The sequence below is a fragment of the Stegodyphus dumicola genome, chromosome 8 (assembly GCF_044657685.1).
Source record: "Stegodyphus dumicola isolate Sdum_Otavi_A_Nest chromosome 8, ASM4465768v1".
In the NCBI taxonomy this organism is placed as follows: Eukaryota; Metazoa; Arthropoda; class Arachnida; order Araneae; family Eresidae; genus Stegodyphus; species Stegodyphus dumicola.
The window spans coordinates 58,501,497-58,525,004 of NC_140775.1; the positions used below are offsets into that span (position 1 = coordinate 58,501,497).

Sequence of the window (23,508 nt, forward strand, 5' to 3'; positions counted from 1 at the left end):
TTTTGTTTTAGAGAGTTTAAGGTTTTTTAATGTTTTAGTATTTTAATAGTTGTAAGAGTTTCAACTGTAGTAGTTAAGAGTTTAAAATTTTGATAGTTAAGAGCTGCAGTATTTATTTTTTTGGTTCTGTTTTAAAATTCAAATAAAAGTATTTTGTTCATTCTGAAAATTTAGCTTTATTCTTCCTACAAGATTCAATATCCATTATATTGAAATAAGGAGTGGATTTTTACTTATATTAAATCAGTTAAATTTCATTGCTAATTTGAGAGATATTTTATCTCATTGTTTAATATTACCATTCGGTTAATGTTATGAAAATAGGTTGTGGACAAACGTATTGGATACGTAAGGACCTATTGTATTTTTATGCTGTTTAACATATTTTATCATCCTTTAACAAATACCTATAACTTGTTTACATATTTTAATCATTTTCTCCTTGAAAGAAGAGAATTTCGGATCAACATCTTGCATAAATAAACAATCAGCCTTAAGTTTGCAGTTGTTATATATTTAGGTGAAATAAGCTGAATAAAGTTACTGTGATCAAAGACAGTGTGCCATCAAATATAACAACAGCCAAAATGGTGTTAACTAATCAGGATATGAAATGGAATAATATAATCTAATTCTTTATCTCATTATAATCAACCCTGAGGCTAAAGACAAAATGATACTGATAGTAAATGTGCAGGGTATGAATAATATCTTAAATCAGTTACTTAGACAAACTGTGAAATTCGATAATGTAATGGAGCTCATGAAGTTCAGTACGAGCTTATGGAATTCAAGCAAAATATTTTATTTATATTATGATTTTGTTATCTTGGTCTTGCACATTACTTTTTCTTATAATTTTGAGTAAATGAAAGATGAATTTTATAGTCGTAATTCACTTACACACTGTGAATGTTTTAGCCATGTATATTACTTATTACTATAATTTTGTGTCAATGCAAGATAAATTTATTGTCATAATCTTGTTACGTGCTATAAATATTTTGTAAATACGAAGATCTCTTTTTATATGTCTAAATAATCATGTATGGATACTTTGTAGCGTGTTCTTAATATATTAATGCCATGTGGAGGTTGGAAAATCATACCAGGAAGGTTATCATTCATAAAGATATGATCTGTAGATTATTCACGTATCGCAAATCAATCAGATATTCCTCTTATGTATAGTTGTTTATCAAGTATTAATAGATTATAATAAAATCATTTAGCTGATAAGCAAAAAGATCTTCTAGTTAACATGACCGTAAGACCTTCTTGCTATCTACGGTCATCCATTGAATACCATTGGTGATAAAATTGATTAGTGAGGTTGCGGTTTGAAATGCTTGATGTACACTGTGCAAAAACAAAAAATGAGACAGTTCTTTATCACCCGTTCTACTGGGCCGAATGATGAAATTCAACTTGCGTTTTTACTGTCTCGAAAGCGCGACTTAGGATATATATTACATTTATGTGTTTTTTTTATTAAATTTATAAGGTATTTCTCCTGCCTTCGTGGTGTAGTGGTCAGCACGCTTGAGGCGAATTCGAGAAGTCCGTGGTTCGAGTCCCGGCGAAGGCATTGCTCACTTTTCATATCTCCTGTTTCGAAATAACCTCCTGATTCAAATAAGTCTCTACGAAATTATTTGATTCTTTTTTCCAGAATTCGAAATTTAGGCTTAATCCAAATATAATTCTCACATTTTTATGAGTTATTTTTGAAATTTGTACTTTTAAATATTTTTTATACATTTTCGAAAGTAATTTTGTATTATAACCTATAAATTTTTTAACATCATTATAAAGTAGATGTATTTCTAGGCACAACTGCAAAAAATTAGAGTCTTTTACTGAAAATTTTCTAAGATATACCTGAGTTTACATACTGGAGCGTTTTGAAATTTGGCATCTTGCTTTGAGCGATAATAACGCCAAATGTGGCTTACGCACTTTGTTAAAATAATTTCAATGTATGAATGATTACTTTATTTCCGCTCGTCTGCAACCAAAAAAGACAGGGAAACTAGGTTGCTCTAAACGAAGAAGTTCACCAAGTAAATTATTCTTGAAGAAAAACTGAAAAAAATACGCCAAAATAAATTTTTTAATTTCTCCCTAAATTTAGCAGCAAATTTTGCAAAATTTAATATTCAGGCATAATTTGTGTCGTAGAAACGAAATATGGAAAAGCATTATGGCATGTCATTTCAGAAAAAGTTCGGTTTTGTGTTAAAATACCTATGATAGAATGATGCTATATATAAATCTAGTGTAAATTCGAAGTCTCGCTTTCGAGACATGAAGAACGCAATTTGAATTTCGTTAAGTGGCCCAGTAGGACGGGAGATACAGAACTGTCCCATTTATTTTTGGCGCTGTATACATCATTTTGTTTCATAACCCTCATTGCTACCTATACTTATATTACATTATTATTCATTATTTATTGTATATTTTCATTAATTAGTTGTACAGACAAACAAACCTCCCCTTACAATGCGTGTTCTTATATATGAATTGTAACTGTAGGAACAAGCAGCAGTGCTAATTATGGATGTTTCTATAACTGCTTAGTGGTAAAATACAGCAATTTGCATGAAGCAGGTTTGACTAAATGATGCGATTTTTAAATCTCTCTCATGAAACTCTCTGATATGCATTGACCACGAATTTAGAAATAACATAGAATATAATTAAATCATTGAAGTACCTCTGACATGATGGCACCATGGATACTCATCTATGAAAATTATCTATGTTACCTAAATGCCAAAAGGTCCACCAATGACTAAGTGGTAAAGTCACTGAACACCAGTAATTTGACCTGATTTTAACTCCAGGGAAATGGGCTGGCTGCATGAGTGTTTTCATAGTTTTCCCTATGTGTAACATGGATATGAGCCAGTTCGCTTTTAAAGCCTTCCACAAAAAAGCATCCTTTAGTAAATAACATTCGTGTGCCATAATTCGTGCTATAATTCGTGTGCCACATTGCCATAATCAAGTAAACCAAACCAAATGAAATGCAAGAAATGGCTAGTTTACCTGCATACCCATTGCTAAGGAGTAAGAGGTAGGATTTCTTCTAAATGATATGAAAGAAAGTAACGTCCTTGTGCCTCTCCAATGGTCCTGATGAGAGAGAAGGACGGTTTAACTACAGTTTGCGTCGACTATCGCCGTTTGAACGAGATTACGAAGAAATACAGCTATCCTCTTCCTACAAATGATGATATTCTGAGCATTCTTTCTGGAAGGAAGTGGTTTATGACCCTCTATTTAAACAGTGGATATTGGTAGTTAGTGACGTGTCCTTATGATCGAGAAAAGACGACATTTATTACCAGACAAGGATTTAGCAGGTCATTGCTGTTTATATAATACAATGCGTCTGCAGCATTAAAACGCCTAATGGAGACTGTGTTGAGAGATCTTTCCTACGAAGCATCTCTGATATGCTTGGACATTACCGTCGGAAAGAGTTTTGGACAGCATTTAGGAAATGTTGGGAAGGTGCTTCAAGAAATAAAGGAAGCCAACTATTAAAAGTTAGTCTTGCCAAGCGTAAAGTCTTCAGACATTGTGAAGTTCATTAGGCATGTCATCTCTATCGAACATGTGTATAGTTCTGGAAAAACGTTAGCAGTTAATGATTGGTGAAGTCCCGAAAATGTCCATGAGCTGAATAGTTTCTTGGGGCTTTGCCCCTGCTATAGCAGACATGAGAAGGATATATGGAAGCGGATAGAGAGTAAGCAATAGTTCTTGTGGACAAAAGAGTGCGAAGGTTCATTTTTAACAAACTGAAAGAAAGCTTTAAGTTAAGTGACAACCCTGACGTATCCTCAGCTCTCTTAACCATTTCATATTCGACACGGATGCGAGAAAGAAATACGTGATGAAAGTGTCGATGCTGTTTTGTCTCAAGAAATCTTGGTGTGCTGGAGGAAGTATCTATATATCTATCTAAACCAGAGAGAAATTAAGTCACCAGAAAAGTGTTACTTGCCATAGCTAAAGCAGTAGAACATTCCATCCTTATCTCTACGGAATAAAATATCTGCTCCGCACAGGTCATGTATTATTGACATAACTATTCAATTTAAAAAATCCTTAAAGCCAGATGGGCAGATAGATACAGTGTCCGCGAGTATGAAATAACTATCTGTGATAGAAAAGGACCGTCACATGGAGACGCTGATGCCCTGTCTAGAAGAACCTGCCGAGAAACCTGCCGCAGTGCGAAATATGAACTGCTTAATCTGATCGTACGCCCAGTTAAGAACTCCATATTCGAAACTGTGTCTTGTACTGGAAGGTTTAATCTGATGATGTAAGTTGATACTTATAAGATCCCAGATTCCGGACTTCGTATAAGAACTACATAGCAGCCCTGCAATTTGCAGAACTACATAGCAGTCCTGCATAGAGTTCCAGAGCGCTTCTAATGAAGTAATATAAGGGCTGACGTGCGGAATTGATGCCAAGCATGCGATGCTTGTGCGAGTCGGAAAGTACCGAAGAAACACATCCGAGAGAAGTTGCAACATTACAGCGTAAGAGCGTCTTCTGAACGCATCGCTTTTGATATATTGGGATCTTTTCCACGAATTGCTGATAGCAATTCCGAAATATTCTTCGTTCACACGGATTACTTCCGAAAGTGGCCTGAAGCGTATCCTACCCTAACAAGAGACAGTCACGGTAATAGAGTTAATGATACGGCATTAACTTTTCAGGTTTGAAGTGCCTCTTTAGTTACATTCCGATCAAGGAAGTAATTCTATTTTGGCTGTAATAAAAGAAATCTGGAACGTTCTCGCCATCGACGAAACCCAATCGACACATTTACATGGCCAGTCAGACGGCATGGTAGAGGTTTTATCGAACTAGCCTTAAGAAACTGTCGTTGAGGGTTTCGAGAATCCATAATGGCTGGACCAGAATTTACACCTGTTCTTTATTGACCTATCGCAGTGCGTTTCGCGAGATTACCGGCTATTCCCCATTTCAAATACTCTTCAGTCGTAACTTTCGTCTGCGTTGTCTTTGTTTTCGCTCTTCGGAAGCGCTTTCATAGCTCAAGCGCTCATCGATTCTATGTGCATTCAATATATTACGAACACGTACGTACGCAACAATATGTTTGGTTATTTAATTTTCGATACCAAAATTATACATGGTATGGGTGTGAAAATATCAAATCTCAATACAGAGACTTTTAAAATAAAAGACAAAAAGTGACACATAACAACATTTATTCAAACATCTAAAGTGACATCCATAGCTTTTAATTTATATAATTCTCTTTAAAGGCTGGAAAATACAATTTTGTTTAAATATCAACATTCAAAATGGATCTATACATGGTAAAACTCGTGACAAATACTAACAAACATGGAAAGTATACACTGTAAAAAAATTTAGTGTACTACAAGGAATGTAAAACATACATGTAAAATATCACATATAAGGATTTAATTCTGAAAATTTTCAACGATAAAATTTCTGTGTGTAATTTGCTTGGAATTATAAGCATACTAAAAAAAAATTGCATTTGTAAAAGAAATCTATCGTTTAATGGCTAAGATATTGCAAGAAAAGATATGACTTAATTAACGAGAATGATACATTATATATCAGTATATATTTTGTTGAGTGTCTCCTAGCCAACATAGTGATTAGTGACCGAAACGCCGTCGCATGGACCCCCGATCTGGGGTTCTACACCAATCATCAGAGTTATGTCCATGCGACGGAAAAGAATCTACTATCCACTGCCGGCGGCATTCACTGAATTATTGATCTGACTGCCGTAGCGTTGGGTCTGGCCTCGAATCCCGGAGGGTGGCCACCTATCAGGCGCTTTCATAAAGAAATGATCACCATTTCCGCCCCTTGTAGCGGTGCAAGTCTAATAGCTGTTAAATAAAGTGCCCGTCAATTAAATAAATCTTTTGCAGTGTAATGTAATTTTTTCAAGTATGTTTATTTGTATTTTTCAAGTATGTTTATTTGTATTTTTCAAGTATGTTTATTTGTATTTTTCAAATATGTATGTTTATATTATTGTTTCAAGTATGAATTGTTCTTTTTTAAGAAATTTCATGTAAATTGCATATTTCAATTTACAAACCGTTCGGTTAGATTTGAAAGTACTATGTTTACAAGCTCCTCAAGGTTTATCAAATTGGCAAGTAGTTAAGTATCGTCGATTTTGACATAGTCAGCAGTGTATTAGTCTGACTACGGAGAATTTGGTTTCATTACTTTTATCGGTGGATTACGTTTACTGTTGTTTGCATTAGCTTTGCAAATAGCCGAACAGTCCAGCATCGCTATGCATTGGTCATCTTGTTTAAGTTGAGCTGTGAATTAGACTGAATAAAAACAGTTTTTGCCTCTGATTAGGTTTCGAGAGATGCGCGTTAAAAACAGAACAATATACTTCTCTCTGGAGATATTACATATAATAATTAAAGCATTTGAAGATCATCCATAGCACCAACATAACAACATTTTAGAACATTCAAACTGAAAATAACTTCTGGAAGCATAAAATTTAGAATATCAGAAATTCATCGCTGATAGAATTTACTTTAAAATGTGAGCATATTTTTATATCTCCATTTGTAATAAAATATATATAAAACTTTTATAATCACAAAGCTTGGAAAAGCTTATGTGAACTCAATCAAATCTAACAATATTTCTTATATAAGATACGTAAATAATATTAAATAGGAACATCGGTATAAAATCTAAAATTATTCCTTAATAATGAACGTTTTCCGTAACTAATATTTTAAACAAATATACTGGGTGTTGACTCTTCACTAAAAAACTTTAAAGCTTGTTCGATATTTCATTTATACCATATCTATGACTAGTAGACACACAAAGGAAATTTCATGATTTTTTAATTACTGAATTACTTAAATTTACAAATCAATTTAGAAATCTATTTCTTTGCTAACGATTATTCAAAAATCGTATTTTATTTCAGAAGGTAGTTAAATTAAAAGATATTCTGCTGAAAGTTACAAGCTGTCGGTACAACCTTGCTGACAAAACCATTGGCACAATGCAAAAGATATCGCACTGTTTTCTTCAAATATATACTTTCATAACTATTCTTATGTCTGAATATTTTCAGAAGATGTTATTTTCAAAGTCAATAACATCTTCATTACATTAAATGGTAATGTATGTGTTGAGTTCTCAGTTAAAATTGCATCAGAAAAGTCATGAAGACAGTTTTTAAAATATTTTTTTAATTATTTAACTAATAAAAATATGAAAGTCTATTAGGGTTTTATGGCTTATAGTATAATAATGTTTTAAGTTATTTATATGATGCATTGTTATAATTAAGCTACAGTGAGGAATGGTTTTATCTACTAAACATTTTTAAAAAAATGACTTCCTGAAAATATGAAATGCTGCGTGTTTAATTATTATAATTATTACATTCTCCGACTGAATATAAATAATTAAGGGTGCGACATTTTACACAGGATGATTTATAAATCTGCAGGCTTTGAATTGCAAAGCACTTGTTTCATTCGAGTGCTGTCAGCACTGTTCTGATTAGTTTCATTACCAGTTAATCAAAAGCTCAATTAATAACTTCGATTAAATGATCTTGTCTTGTTTATTTTTTTGTTTTCTTTTTCTTTTTATTTAATGCAGTCTACTAAGGACCAACGCATCATATTCGCGAAAATGTATTTCAAATCGAATACTGCTATGCAGAGAGATTTCGAAAACTTCGGGCGATCTTCACACGTTACAGTGCTCCTAGCTAAATGCTGTTACGCAACTCATAATCCTCGTCAGCTGCAATCATAAAATCACCCGGACAAAATTGCACGAGTCTTATGAAACAAAACATAGCAGTGGTGTAGGTCAACGGGATTGCGAGCTCTAAAAAAGCGGCTTTGCTATAGTTCACTACCGCTGTTCTTCTCGGTACAAATAATGCTGAGAAATGACCTTCGCACTGCACTCTGCACTCATATAAGATTCAACTGACATAATAAATTAAGCCAACCTATTTTCTCAGATGATTCACCAAATGGATTTTAACAAAACAAGAAGAAGATAGCACTTTTCTAAAAAGAATAACCTTCACTGATGAGGCACGTGTTCATTTGTCAGGATTTTTCAAGCTAAGGTGATTCAGTAGTGTCAAATGCATCTTCTACGCACTACCTTTTAGTGTAGTTTGCAGTAGGAGGTGTGATCCTTCTTTCTAAAGGTATCGTTATAAATACATTTACGGTAAACGCTGATCGTTATCCTGACATAAATAGAAACTTTTGGTTGCCTGATTTGGATGAAATGGATAATGCAAATTTGTGGTTTTAGCAGAATGAGAGTTCCTGCCATAAAATTCGCAACATTAACTTTGCTTCATTAAAGCTCTGCTGGATGTAGGATCTCACTTCGTAGTGGCAATCAAGTCCTGTGACTTCACATCTTTCGACTTCTTTTTAAGAGGTTGTATCAAATCGAACATTTACGTGAACAAACTATCACCTGCAAACAGACTGCCTGCCGGTAAAGTGGAGGTGGACATAATTCACATATCGTTTTCCGCTATTAAACCGGAGTATACATGAAAAGATATAAAATAAAAAAAATTGGAGTTTGTTTTGCGCGGCTTTTTAATAATATATTTTATTTTTACCCACTGCTCAATTTATAAATCACCCTATATTTTTAGATAGCAAGCCTTTGCTTTGCTGCTCAGGAAGTGTAGAGAAATTAATTTTAGCACATAACGAAGACCGGAGGGTTTACTTTCATTCAAGAACTAATCACGCCTATTATCACATTCATTACTCATCAACTAGATTAATTGGTCAAGTACTCATCTTCAAGAAGCAGCGCAATTATTCTGAAGTATTTTTTTATCAGAAAAATACTTTGATCACAGACATAAAATACTATATATCACTTAAACATCTAATAATAATTTTTGTAAAATGTTTTTACAAAGTTATTCTTTGTGGGAATAAATTATAAATATATGGCACATTAAAGTCTTCTTCAAAAATATCACAATAAATAATATGAAAAGCATTTAAAAAAAGCATATGAAAAGCAACAGTTTTACATTTTACTTCCTTGTACGAACTGAGAGAAGTATCGTATTTCAGTGAAAATATTCTTTTTGACCGCTCTCAAATCCATTTGAACGATATTTTTACCTGACCATCTGTACACAAAGAACTCTTTAAGAATAAAGGACTCTTTTTTCCAAAACGAATGGTAAAATTAATTTAAAATGGATTCAGAAGAGAATTTTCTGTGACGTCTGTACGTAAGTATATATATATCTCGCATACCTCAAAAACAAGTATCCTCAGAACGTTGAAATTTTGTATATGAGGCTACGATAACATGTTCAATGCCTCTTTTGGTAGTAATAAGTCCCACTTAAACATTGTTGTTTAGGTAAAAACATAAAAAACATAAATACATATAAAACAACATAAAAAAAAGTTGTTTAGGTGCTACAAAGCCTAAAGAAGCTGTCATTTGTTTACATTTGAAACTCAATAGAATAGTGAATTAAGTCAGTTTGTGCACCAACTTCAGGGTCCTTTTGCTGAGTGGGACCAAAAGTAAACATTGACTTTTGTGCACCGAGAATTCTGTTTTCCTACATGCTAACTGCATTGTTTGTTTTTGAGTAGAAATTCTAATTTTAAGTGCAAAAGTTGTTTTTCTTAACTGTTTTTAATTGTATTCGGTGTTTTATATTTTTCTTAGTTTTACAATTTTTAATGAAGATATTTTGAGTTTTTATGTATTTCTGAGTGAGAATTGAATGAGAAATATATCTTTAATGAAATTCGGGAAAATAAGTTTAAATGAAATGCAGCAAAAATTGTGCATAATTTAATGGGCCGTACAAGGAAGTCATATGGTGTCTACATCAGATATTTTAGAGAAAATAACACGAAAATCAGTGCAAAGCATTCTTTAAAAATAATAAAGTATGAACCAGAAGTACGTATGCAGCCATCTAAAGCCACTAAACCTTAACTGGTTGAAACAAAATTAGAGCTAATAATCTCTTTCTTTCCAATTTAAGTATTTTATAAGTATTATAATTTTCATCAACAATTATTTTGTTTATGTGGCTTTAAACCAAAGCTCTCAATTCAATGTTCAGTAGCAGATGACCTTTTCATAGCAAGTTTAAAATAATATATATATATATATATATATATATATATATATATATATATATGGATGATAATCATGACATAAAATATGAGCACAAGTGATCAGGAATAAAAAGTGAGGTTTCATTATGGTAACAAAATTTTCTATAAATACTTATATCTAATATTGTTATAAAACTTTCATATTCAGTTCGTGCGCAATTGAACATGAAACGTGTTTACCGATCCGAAGGCAAGAATTACTTTTTAAGGCAACTTAATTTTGAAGCTATAGGCTATCATCTAAGTAACTTTTACTCTAAAGTTCACTAACAGATCTTTCACAAAAACCTCTTTCATCCTAGCAGAGGTTTGTCAAATATATTTGCATTACTAAATAACCTTTGATTTAAATCAATCGAATAATCACAAGAAATTTCTCGAAAAATGACCTGGCATGCTGCGGAAGTGCTTTACTAAGTGGATGAATTTCACCGTCAATTATGCATAGTTTTAAACTGTGTTTATAACATGCAGATGCTCTTACGTTGCTAAAAAATTAGAGAAATTCTGATAATCGTTGCCTTTGAGGACCAATGAATCTGCAGCATCACTGGAATGCGAAAACGTTAAGCAGAAAAATTAGAAACTACTTAAGGTGACACTAATTTTGAACTTAGTGCAATAAATAAGCTCTAGGATCCAGTTCAACAGTTCAACCGTTTCTTACAATAAGCCAAACAATGACTCGTGGAAAAACAAAGATAAGCAGCAGATATCATCTTTATACTAACGTATAATTTGGAGTTAAATAGTACATGATTAGCAACACTGGCAACCACTGTTAAATAAATTGTTCAAGATTTGTTAGATCTTTAAGAATATTAAATTGCTAAGATATGAAACACATATTTTATTCACAAACAACGTATTTCATCTTTCGAAAGTTGAGGCCCACCTGCGGCCGAGGGGACGCGGAATACTGGTAGTTCGGTTGGGGTTTAAATCCCGGCGAACAGGCTAGCTGCATAGGTGATTTCGTGGTTTTCCTCATGTGCAATGTGTATACGAGCTAATTTTCTTTAGAACGTCCTTCCCGAAGACATCCCTTTCCTTAGGCAGATAGTTCTCGAGTTCTTTGCCGTAGTTAAATAAACCAAACCTTCGAAGATTGAATTTTGTTACCCACATTTCTTATTCATACGACAAGTAGTTCTAAATTAATAATTAGGTTTTTGTTGCTAGCAAAAATTACCATGTTTTTCACTGAAATGCTTCTAGGCTTTTATTGGATGAAATGACCATTATAGTAATTTTTAATGTCAATATAAAATGAATCTTTTTATTTGTCAAGTTGGCATAAATCTCCAATATCTATGAAACGTAAAATGTTTAACAGAAGATTTTAAGGATTACGTTTTCTACAAACTTTCAGTCAATTATTTGATAACACAACGGGTTAATTCAGCCATCAAGTTTTCTGCTATCTGCATCACGTTTCAAGCTTTATTTGTAGGAAAATTAATTGTTAGATGTATAGAAAGGAAATTGTAGTATTTTATATACAATCAGTCGTACAGAAATGAGTTAATTTAAAAACATTTATCCATTTATTTCCAAATACTGGGCCAGAAACGTATAATTCAACATAAATAATCAATTTAGCAGAGAAAAAGTGTTACTTATCGGCATCAACTTTAATGACAATTGCTTAAATAGTTCTTTCTAATATATCGGGAAATTTATAGTGACATAAATATTAATTGAATTATCTTAGTAGTATCAAAAATATAGTAGTTGCAATTTATAACACGCATGTCGTTACCGAATATATGATTTTATGATTTTTACTTTAAATTTCAGAATTCTTTAACAATTAACTACCCTTCGTAAACTGAAGTACTTTGTTAATGAAATTAGACTGTCATGCTAATTAACATGTCAAGATACAGTAAGGTATGACAGAATACCTTATTAAGTTTATGAATGCTCAATTGTTTTGTAAGATAATGTAGATTATATAAAATGAATTCCAGATTCACACGTCAAATGAAAGTATTAATTAGCACCAAATAAATTTCTTTTGGCACTATATTCTTTAGAAATTTATAGAAAATCGAAAACAAAAAGTAACAATATTTAGTTCATGAAACGAATTCTTCAGCCTTTTTAAACAATATAAAAGTCATTGCTATTGTCAGTAGCAAAAATATATTTAATATTTTTAGCTAAATATTTCTTGCCCTTGATTTCATATCATCTTGATTATGAGCATGAAAATTTGAAAAATAATTATTTTCTGTTTCTACCTTTTCGTAAATTTTAATTCGTATATACAAATTTACTTTCATATAAATGTTTCGAAGAATAATGTTTTTGAAATAAAATAACGCATTCTCATAATTAGCAATTTGAATTTTTGACTATTTTCAATAAGAATTTTAAACATTTAATAGAAGTTTACTTCAGATTCGCTATACATATATACCTTTATAAATTATAAATATTTCTATGCACACGAGAAATAGAAATCATTCTGCATTAAATGCAGCTCGTTGAATCGTTCTCTTAAAAACTTTTTATCCCGTATTATAGTGAAAATTATATACCGAATTTTAATAGGAAAGCAAATCTGGACAACATGGACAACGGTGCATAATTTTTAATTTTTGGCTTATAACTTAAACCGATTTGGTTTCAAATCTTCATAAGATCAAGTAAAAAAAAAAAAAAAGAAAAGAAATCAATACAGTTTTTATACATTACAGTTTACTGCCTATTTGTTTTAATGTGTATTATAGCATGCGTTTAATATTAATATAAGTAAATTTGTGAAATGATCAATCCAAATTTATCGTTAGAAATTTAATGCAGCTACGTAATTAACATAAAGCTTATTTTAAGAGACGTCCTTACGAAAGCATATTGCTCAGGATAAATAGTTGAATTAAGAGATAGCCTTTTTTTCCTTAGACAATGACAATAGCGGAATATAGTGTATATATTTTGATAGATTCTAATAATTTAGTTTTAGAGTTTGTTGCTAGGCATAATTACATTGCATGATATCAGCTCGGTTAGAGCTAAGGTTCTTACGAACATAATTTAAAATAATGCAAGAAATGGTACTTTTATTCAAATAAAAGTAACCTAATCTTAACTTTCATTAATTTTTATCAAGTCTTTTAAACTGTTATTTTTTGCGGATTAATTCAATTTTGTGGAAAATGATTATTTCAAAGTATTCTATGTCTTTTACTTTTTCTATTGATGATGGACTTCAGAAATGGATTATATATTTAATTTTTACCTGATAATAGCTGCCAAGTAGTATTCTTTCCTAAAAACAAAATCTTAAAAAAACTATTTTTTACCGTTCTTTTTAAAATTTTCTTTAAAAGGTAAGAAATTTTTATGAAAATATTAAGCTCTTACTTCAATTGTTAAACAACTCAAAATATATATAAAATATATAAAATCTGATTATGCCCATAGTTCTAAAACCAGAAGAATCCGTTCCAAGTGACATTCATTATTCATAAATATACAGGTAATAGTTTTAAATCTCCAAAGTATTCTATTAATTAAACCCTGGTTATAAAAATTTCTTCTATAAATTGAATGTTGCTAGAAAAGGTTATTATTTAACTTTTTATCTCTAAAAATACAGATGAATTAAATTTAGTCATCACAAACATTAACTACATTATGAGAGATTCCAACAATGGCTCCATCAAGAGGCAATTTCCTTTTGATTCTGCGGCTGATGATGGTGTTCATCATTGATGAGATACTTGTAGACGGCGTAAAAATGGAAGGTGGCGCCGATGTTTACGAAGAGATGCCATATGGCATGGGCACAGGGAATCCGACCATCGCTCTTGAAGAACAGAACACCAGTAATATATACTAAGCCTCCCATACACAATTCCCACATTCCTGAAGATTCATACTAATTGAAAAAAATCAGTAATATGATGTTCAATAACATAACTATATCCTTTAATTAAAGATTAAGCGTTTAAAAACGCTTATATAGGTTAAATAGCTATAAAAACTACCTATATCAAATTGTTCATAAAAGTTTCAAACAGTAGCAGCATTGGTTTAATATTTGAAAATTAGTTTTTGAATACACAAGGATTTTGTACCAATAGAACACCACTCTAAAAACATTGCTTCTATTTCAAGGAGTATAAGATGTTATGTTGATCTGCTAAGAGTTGTACAACATATAATTAATTGGTTTATTGGTCGAATTCATATTTTAAACGAGAATCTGAGTAACATGACAATAGTTACATAAGGGTTTCACTGAAATGCGCATAAAGATATAGGATTATTTTAATAATATAAATTTGATTGCTGGAATAATTAAGTTTTTATCAACAGATGGCACTGTAACGATCCTAATGAACTAGCATTTCTAGCGAGACTGTGTCACACGAGCCGAGGATTATTTTCAAGATTTATCCTTACAAAATTCAACATTTAAAGAAACTGAAACAAACCGATTTCGAGAGACGTCATGAATCTACAAAGTTGGCTTTTCCCAGACAGAAAACAGTACGAACTGCATATAAAACTTCCTGTGGACTGATGAGGAGTTTGTTTCGTTTAACATATGTGTAAATTCACACAACTGGAGTATCTGGAGCCAGGCAGAACACTCACGCAATATTGGATACCTCTTTTTATCAGACAAAGCTGACAGTGTGCCGCGGGTTCCCTGAATCGTTCAACAGCCCACTTTTCCTTTGATAAAATCATTAGCGGTGCATTTTGAACTTATTCTGTCCCAGTGTAGCATTCCTCTTCCATCAACAACTGTTTTTGCTTTATTTATAAATATAATATTTTAAAGAACCGTAATAAATACTGATATATTAGATTGTAATATTTTAAAATCTTTTTAAAGTTCATTTCTCTTAAATTACTCTAACCTTTCTGACTGACATCACTATATCCAGCAAGTAGGTAAATTTAAGGATAGCAAAGAGTTGTTAACATAATTTGTATTTTTGTGATTTTGCTATTCTATATGATCATCATTAGTTATCTAGTAAGGTTGTCTAGAATGCCACATTCTGCAAGCAGAATTTCGTCCATAAATAGTAAAGGAATTGAAATTAAGTTTATTCTTACATCATCTCTCAGTAAATGAATAGTTTCTAATATAGTAGATTTTTTAATATCATATTCACATGTGGATTCTTTTCACCTCAGAAGGTTACAATCGTGGAATTACTTTTACTCTATTACTTCACAATAGGCATTTCAAGGCCATTTCTTTCCCCCAAATAATGACTCACAACCATGGCAACAATTGTTGTTTACCACAAAAATTCTCGAAAAAGGTCGAATCACCTAATTTGCTAAAGTCGTTTTTGCCCCATGCATCCCTTTAACCATTGCTAAATAAAATATATTTTTCATAAGCACATCACGTGAAGACTTTGCAACGAACAAAATATATTCGGTAAATAATTTTAGATATACAGTTTATTTTCTTTCCTGAAGCTGTTGAAGTCCTTGCAGCGTTTATTTAAAAATGATAGCATCAAACAAACTTAAGTGAATTACGTTCTTTGCTTTCGTTTTGAATGAAATTAATAGAGCGGATATTTTTTCAAACACAGCAGTACAAACCATAGTTGTCAAATACGTGAGGACAAAAATGTTGCAAGCGCTATTCTCGAGATGTGTTATGATTATGAATTACACATATAGACACTTTTGAGTTTAGAAATAAATTTGATTTTGTTCTTTGACTTAGCTATCAGTATTGCTAAAAAGCAAACCCTTAGAAGGAAGTAGTATTACATTACCTTATGCATAATAGTTTAATTAGTCTCATGCATAATAATTTAATAAAGCTCAACCTTTCACCAAGGAAAATAGTAACGAAACTCACGGAATTTTCATATAAATCCTATTTGCGTGTTAAAAATCTGGGAAAATGACAAACAGCTAAATGATTTTCTGGTGCCAGATAAAACGAAGAAAACCAAGCTTTTGGCTTTTGACTGTTAAAAAAGTCAGATTATCAACCCCTAGAGTATCACATCTGAGCATAAAATTCACAGCTACATGTTCAGATTTTTGCTTCGAAATATTTTATGGAAAATTCATAAATATGTATAAAGTCTTACCATGTAAAACATAGCGTAAGCCGGAGTTATTCCAATAACAAGGTAAAAGAGTGTTTCTAAAGTTTTGTACCTGTGAAAGAAAAAACATCAGATTTAAGTATAGAGAAAAAATAATTACACTACATTACAGATGGAATGGCCCATTGAAACGAAGAATAATATAACATTTTAGAACACATAACAATACGGCTTGATTCATAGCGTAAAATTCTCAAACAAAGTACGAAATGAAAGAGATGCAATTCCCTCTGTTGGAAGGTAATATGGCTACAAAAATTAATCCACGCAATCCTTTTCTTTTGTTTGTTATATTGCAATATTAGGATTGGGTAATTAAAATTTTAGTTTATATCATATTCTACTTTCAGATTATCATTCAATTTTTTTTTTCATTATTAAAAAAATTTTTACCGCTTAAGACGCTTACGGTGCCACAAACTCAGTTGCTATATTTTTGGGTTCAAATTCGCATCAGGAAGAACGTTCATAACTGAATAACTGTAACGTACGTTTGCAGCAGAAGGCCCTAAATCTGTCCAATTGAAAGTAATCTTGAGCATTTGATTTAAGGAAAAGAGTGGTACTTGACACTTGAGAATAACCTGGTTACACCTCAGAACCTCGAGAATATCCTGGGGATTTCTTTCCCCAGGAAGTTTATTCTCTTCCTTTATTCTCGAAACTCAAAATTTATTTATTTATATGTTATAATAGACGAAACATTTCTGAAACTATCACGCTAAAAGTACATCAAGCAGAATTTTCAAGTTCTGTTTAACTGTATGCCATGAAAACAGTTCTTTTCTGGCATTGTCTACATATTCGATATTCAGTCGTGGCGGAAGTAATATTCGCTCATTGAATATTGGTATACAGTTACAGTACGAACACATATTCAGCTCATCTCAATATTTCTTGCTGAAAAAAAGGTATGTGAAAAATATTATACAAAGATATTCCTTACTGAAAATTTGTTGCAGTTATATTAAGGACATCAGTCTTTTCATTACATGTACTTTGGCAGCCCCCACTTCTGGATTCGGTCATACAACGACATGCAACTCTCAGATTGTCACAAACCGGGACTATATCGTAATCTCCCAAACTATGATTGTTTGTCATATAATTCTCATCCATATAGACTTTAATAAGATATGCTGTATCTTCTAATCATCTGGCAATATAGAACAGACTATCAGCCATTCATCTACATGAATGATTAGGAACCGACCGATGAGTGGACTTCTACATATAATTTTAGCTATTCACAAGTCTGCTTTAGGATTAGCTGCAATCATTTGGGGGAAGTACACAACATTCAGAAGTTTCGTTAACAAATACGCAAATACTTTCACTAAGTTTACGGTTAACATCTGTAGAAACAGCACAAATCGGAACATAGAACTTCCTCCTCCTTCTCATTTGAAACATTTTTCGGACATAAATTTCGGAGTAATGGCACAAATGATGGACTGCAGACTAACATAGGTAGATGGATGGATCATATTCCTCACATTAAAATATTATTTAAAGTTTCTAATACTAAGCTAATGCACTTTTTAATATGTGACGGAGCATTTCCTGCACATTTCCAATGCCTGAGTTAAAGTTGCCGTAAGAACATAAAACTACTAACTAAAACTCTAACTAAAAGCTAACTTTGAATTAGTATACAAATGTCTAGCACTAAGACTGGCCTTTATTTAAAAGGGTACGTATGTAGTACGCCGAGCTGCTGAAACTACACTACGTTTTCAAATATCAAGAGGACTAAATCTCTGGCCTTAATTAATCTCTGGCCTTATCCAGCAACTGAGTGAAAACTCGTAGAACTGCAGTGGCAAACGGCTTGCTTCCTAAATCTCCTTCTCTCTACCTAACTCTTGACAAAAAGCCAGATACTTGGGCGTTAGCAAGACAATTTGCATAAACAAGTTAAAGCATTTAATTCTGGCCGGAAGTAGAAAATAAGAAGTGATAGCACAGTTTTAAAATAAAATAAACGTTACTAAAACTTAGGATCCTTTCAAAGTAACAGTGATTTGTGTGATTGTCTTAAGTGAGAATGCAGGCATGTGAATCCGCATATGTTATATATCTGCTGACAGCACAAAAACATATTAAAATAAATTTTTATATCTCTTCGGCATTGTGCAACAGTTTTGTTTTTTGCAGTCGTCTAGTGTTGTACACTAATATTACTGTATTTAATTTTTTCATTGTATATTGAAACAATTATATTTTGTATCGCATCCTTAAGATTCGTGTATGCAACCCTGCCGGTATAGTGGTTAGGGGAGCGAACTGCGATACCGAAGGACCCAGATTCGAATCCCGAAGAACGTATGGATGTAAACTGTCTGTCCCATCAGAGGAGGTAACTGTGGCCGCCTGTTAGGTGCCTCCATAGTAAAATGACCACCACTTCAGGCTGTAGCAGTAGCGAAAGCCTAAGAATGGCTAGTGCCCGCCCTTGAAAAAAAGATTCGCGTACTATTATATATATGATTATGGCATTTAACTCTAATATTATATTATCTATTACCTTATAGCTATGTGTTATCTAACTTGTACTGGGTTTTCTAATCTTTAAAATGCTAAATATGTTCTTGTCATGCAGTAGGTAGTAGCGCTATTTTATTTATTTTTCGCAGTATTTTTCATAGCCTTATATCAATAACTTAATATTTATTGAGCTTTATAATGTGAGAAGTATCTACACATGGTTTTGTTCTGTTATTGTACCATTGTGTTACTGTATGATCTCTGTGCATTACTGTACATGTTTCTGTGCTGTGTTATCTTTGCATTACTGTGCCTCGTATTGTGTTCCATACGACAATGCGTATGGAACACAATACGGGCAATATATACAGCACATTGTTGTATATAAATAAAAGCATAAGTGAGAAACTCATCATATGCTTTTATTTATTTCGGCATAGAAAACGATTTTTCCGTAATACAGGTGGTAACTGGTAATGCTATTAAGATTTTCAGAAGTTTGTAAATATCTCCCTTTCTAAATCTGATATTCATCAATTAAAATTCTATTATTACAATCCAGCAGTCAGAAGAATATATATTTTAAAGAATTTGGAACTTTTCATCATATTGAGGTTGGAGAAAGAATTTATTTTGGTGGAAACTGAAATATTCAAAAAATTAATATTTCCTTATATTTAATAAAAATTTCTGAAGTGCAAGATCACTTTGCTTATCAGTCGCGGAAGAGAAATTCCAGATTTTTAAACAAACCGATCCCTCAAGGCAACTCGAAAGTGGAGTGAAAAACTATAAATTTTGAAATTAAATGTCTCAGTCAATTTTTTTCGTGAACGAGTTAAGCATTTTTTTAAAAATTTTTATAACGAGTATAAAATATTCTTAAACATAAATATAGGAAACGAATGACTGTGAAAAAAATTAATCTTGGGAACTTTTATCAAACTGATTATTTTTTAAATTTAAAAATGCCAAGCATTCATTTAAAACATTTTTTGTATTTTGAAGTCTATCAGTACGATTAACGGTTGCGAAAATAAAGGACGCGCGAGTATTTTTTTGGACATAGTTTCTCCACAAAAATCCTTCGTTTTTGCTAAAGATTATTCTTGACAATAATGATTTGGTTTACGTAGTTACGGGAAAGCCTTAAGGGCTATCTGTTTAAAAGGAAGGATGCCTTCGTGGAGAATTTTCTAAGAAAACCTGGTTCGTATACACGTCCCACATGGGGAAAAGCACGAAAACGCCCATGCAGCCAGCTTGGCTGCAGGATTCGAACCTTGGACAGAACTACCAGTGTTCAGCGACTTTACCGCTTGGCCACTTGTGGACCTGCTTGACGATAATATCAACGCGGCTGAAGTATAAAGAAAATGCAACATATTTAGTGGAAAGCATTTTAGAAGTGAACTAGTAAGTCTCCAATTCTCCAACGAATCGAATACGTGAACACGTTGAACTCACTTCGATATGAACTGTTTAAGAATGAGAATGAAAGGATTAATAAGTTGAGAATAAATTTAACTTTAAAGATGTTGACGTTGTGCGGTAACATTAAAAGAAATTATATAATTAATAAATAATATTAAATATAGATTAAACAAAGGTAGATCAATTATTTTATTGTTTTATTTTACAACGTAACTCAAACTTTGCTGAACAATGAGTGCTGCTGTTAACAAAATAAATCAACTCATAAAATTAATCAAAAATTTCACTGTAAAACATTTTTCGGCATAAAACCATGGTTAAACATTAATAAACTTTGATCAGCTAACTGCTTCTACCCCCACGCTTTTTTCTTTTCGCTCTTTTTAATATAAGTTGACTATTGGAAACGGACTAAATATAAATTGTCTCATTGACCATATAATACTATAAAAACTGCAAAAAGCTATCTCATACATTTAAGGTATAAATAATTTTGGGTTCAGAACTGATCATCTATTTAATATACACTGCTGGCCATTAAAATTGCAGCACCAGGAAGGAAGGATCTGACGAACGTCAAAATCACATGAAAGGAAGAAGTTGGGATATGCAAATGATTAGTATTTCAGCGCATTTTAGACGACGCAGGAGGGAGAAACGACATCTGAAGCATTGCATAAAAAGAAAGATGTGTAGTGGATTTCTCATTCTGAAAGTGCTTTTTAAGGTTGGAATATGCTCGGAATAGCCTGTTATGCTTCGAATAAGAAGAGGAAAGCGTTACCAGCAAGTTTCAAAATTCGACAGCGGCATGATCGCACATCGCCTGCTTTCATTTGATATCGGCATAGGGGCCCTGCACCTGGTGTGATGGTTTGGCCAGCCATTGGGTACACGATACGCACATCTCTAGTTCGGATCGACGGTAATTTGAACGCAGATCTGACATCCAACAAGATAATACAAGATACACAGGGTATTCGATTGCTACCCTGGCCTGCACGATCTCCAGATCTGTCAGCCACTGAAAACATCTCGTCAGGGGTTGCTGAGAGACTGAGTCGCCACCCCTCTCCAGCTTATACGGTTGATGAAGTATGGCCTAGATTTGAAGAGGCATGGAATGAGTTGCCCTTCTATCATCCAAGCCCAATTTGACTCCATGCCTAATGGGATAAGGGCCGTTTTAGCTGCCAGGAGTGACAGCTGTTTCTACTAACTCCCCACTCCCGTAAACCTCCAAAATGCTTATTTAATCATTTTGTCCTCATGCCATACTATTTACGTGCAATAAATATCTTTTTTGTATTTGCTTTCTTTCATGGTGTTGCAATTTGAATGGTCAGCAGTGTATTTTAGCTTTAATGCTTGCTACAATCTAAAATGTACTATTACTTTTAATTCCTTCTGTTAAAAGTTATCAAGATTTCTTTTGGGTTACTAAAGCTACATTAATAATTAATATTGTGTTACAGTAACTTCTTCCTCTTTATTAGTCCTTTTTATGATAAACATACTTTTTATTTCCTTTTTTATGATAAACATACTTTTTAAAAAAAACATACTTTTCGTGGAAGTAATACTGATAGACAATGCCCAAAACTGCCATGGTCCATACAATCCAGCTGAGATTCTGTGTCCAGAAATTTCTTTCGGCATCTTTTAACATCAACCTAGTAAGAAAAACCACATATTCATTATTTGTTCCGTATGAGTAACAAGAAATTAAGATTTTACATCGATTTAGTAAGTACAATGCCTTAGTATCTATTGCCATGCCATAGCCTTTGGTTTCATGGTACGGTATCTGTTGCTGTAATAGCAATAGATACTGAACTGATGGTTTATGAACATCTCATTCTAAGTCTGCAGTGTGTATTATATAAATTATATTATTATATTGCTATATTATTATGTTGCGTGCATACGGGGTCTAGATTGAATGAACAAGTCCGATGATAGGTTAACAATATTTTTTCTTATCAGAAGAAATATATCAGAACTCTAGAATTGTCCTCAGAGATATTCGTAAAAATGTTCACAATATCAAGCAGTAAAATCAGCTGTTATACTTCAAACTACTAAAAACGTTAAATACAACGCAATTCGAAGTGCTTCTGAAGAAAAAGCTAATCCGATCTCACGCTAAACTGGCAACAATAACAACAGCAGCTAACTAAACAACTGAACTCAGATGCTTTCGCTCAGGCCTTTTATAGTTTTCAACCAGCCGCCAGGTACTTCTAGTTCTTTCTGTTTTCGAAATTATTGGAAAGCAGCAAGAGTGTGGAATTACGGTTACAGCTAACATAATTGTCAATTATATTTATTCATTTTCAATACAAATTACCGAGATACCCATTTACTTAATGTTAAATGCACGTGCCCCTGTGTTTTTTCTTTCCCGGAAGAGTTTTCTCTTAAAATATATTATTGCCATCAACAGTTCGTGGCAAATGTCCTAGAATGTCAAAGACGCTATGTTCAAAACGCGCTCCTACATTGTAAAGTTGTAGCTTCCCTCGGCTGCGTTTCTTCGGTCCTTTCCGACCCGCACAGGCATCGCAAGATTGGCACTAGTTTTCCACGTCATCCTTTGCATTATTCCAATAGAAGAGCTCACGAACTCTCTGCATTATTCCGAAGTGGCCTTCTGTAGAGCTGCAATATAGTTCTTGAAGGACGTTCGAGATCCGGGATCTTGGAACTATCAGCTGCCATCGGAAAGCTTTTTAAATCATCCAATTCGAACTTGAGGTACAAGATGCCGTGTCGAATATGGAGTGAGTCCAACATTGCTTTGTCGTAGGACTATAAATTGAAATGTCCTACCAGGTAGGTTTTCTGTTGGAAGATTCCATTAAATCAATTATGGATTTAATGTCGCCCTTTTTCCAACTGGTCTTTATTGACTTCTTCGACACTCCATGGTTCTCCGATGAGTTCTCCTGAAATGGTAATTTGCCGAATTCAACAACTCAGGTTTCTCTTCGACCGTGGTAGGATATTGGAAGCTTTCCAAGCAGCTTTTTTTCTTCATTTTCGCTAAACTTATCATTTAAAATAAAAATTTAAAAACTCAAAAACTTCTCCCTTTTTTCGACAAAATCTCGCCTATTTAATTCAGTAACAATCTATTAATTAATGATCATCTTTTGAAGCAACCAACCCTCAATTTAATTGGTCAGTCAAAGTCCGCCAGAACCTTTTCTAAACTAATTATAACGACA

At 32.8% G+C, this 23,508-nt stretch overlaps 1 protein-coding gene across 3 annotated transcripts in view; it reads right to left on the reverse strand.

Moving 5' to 3' along the window:
• Positions 1–4,917: 4,917 nt before the first annotated feature.
• The window catches only part of LOC118193517 (monocyte to macrophage differentiation factor 2), a 102,132-nt gene continuing 83,541 nt past the window's right edge, over positions 4,918–23,508 (reverse strand). For all 3 annotated transcript variants that reach the window (XM_085821885.1, XM_085821884.1, XM_085821886.1), the window contains 3 exons: positions 21,844–21,951; positions 16,340–16,409; positions 4,918–14,139 (listed from right to left, as the gene is read on the reverse strand). In XM_085821885.1, coding sequence (XP_085678011.1) covers positions 13,921–14,139; positions 16,340–16,409; positions 21,844–21,951 — 397 coding nt within the window. In that variant the 3' untranslated portion in view covers positions 4,918–13,920. The remainder of the gene's footprint in view (positions 14,140–16,339; positions 16,410–21,843; positions 21,952–23,508) is intronic.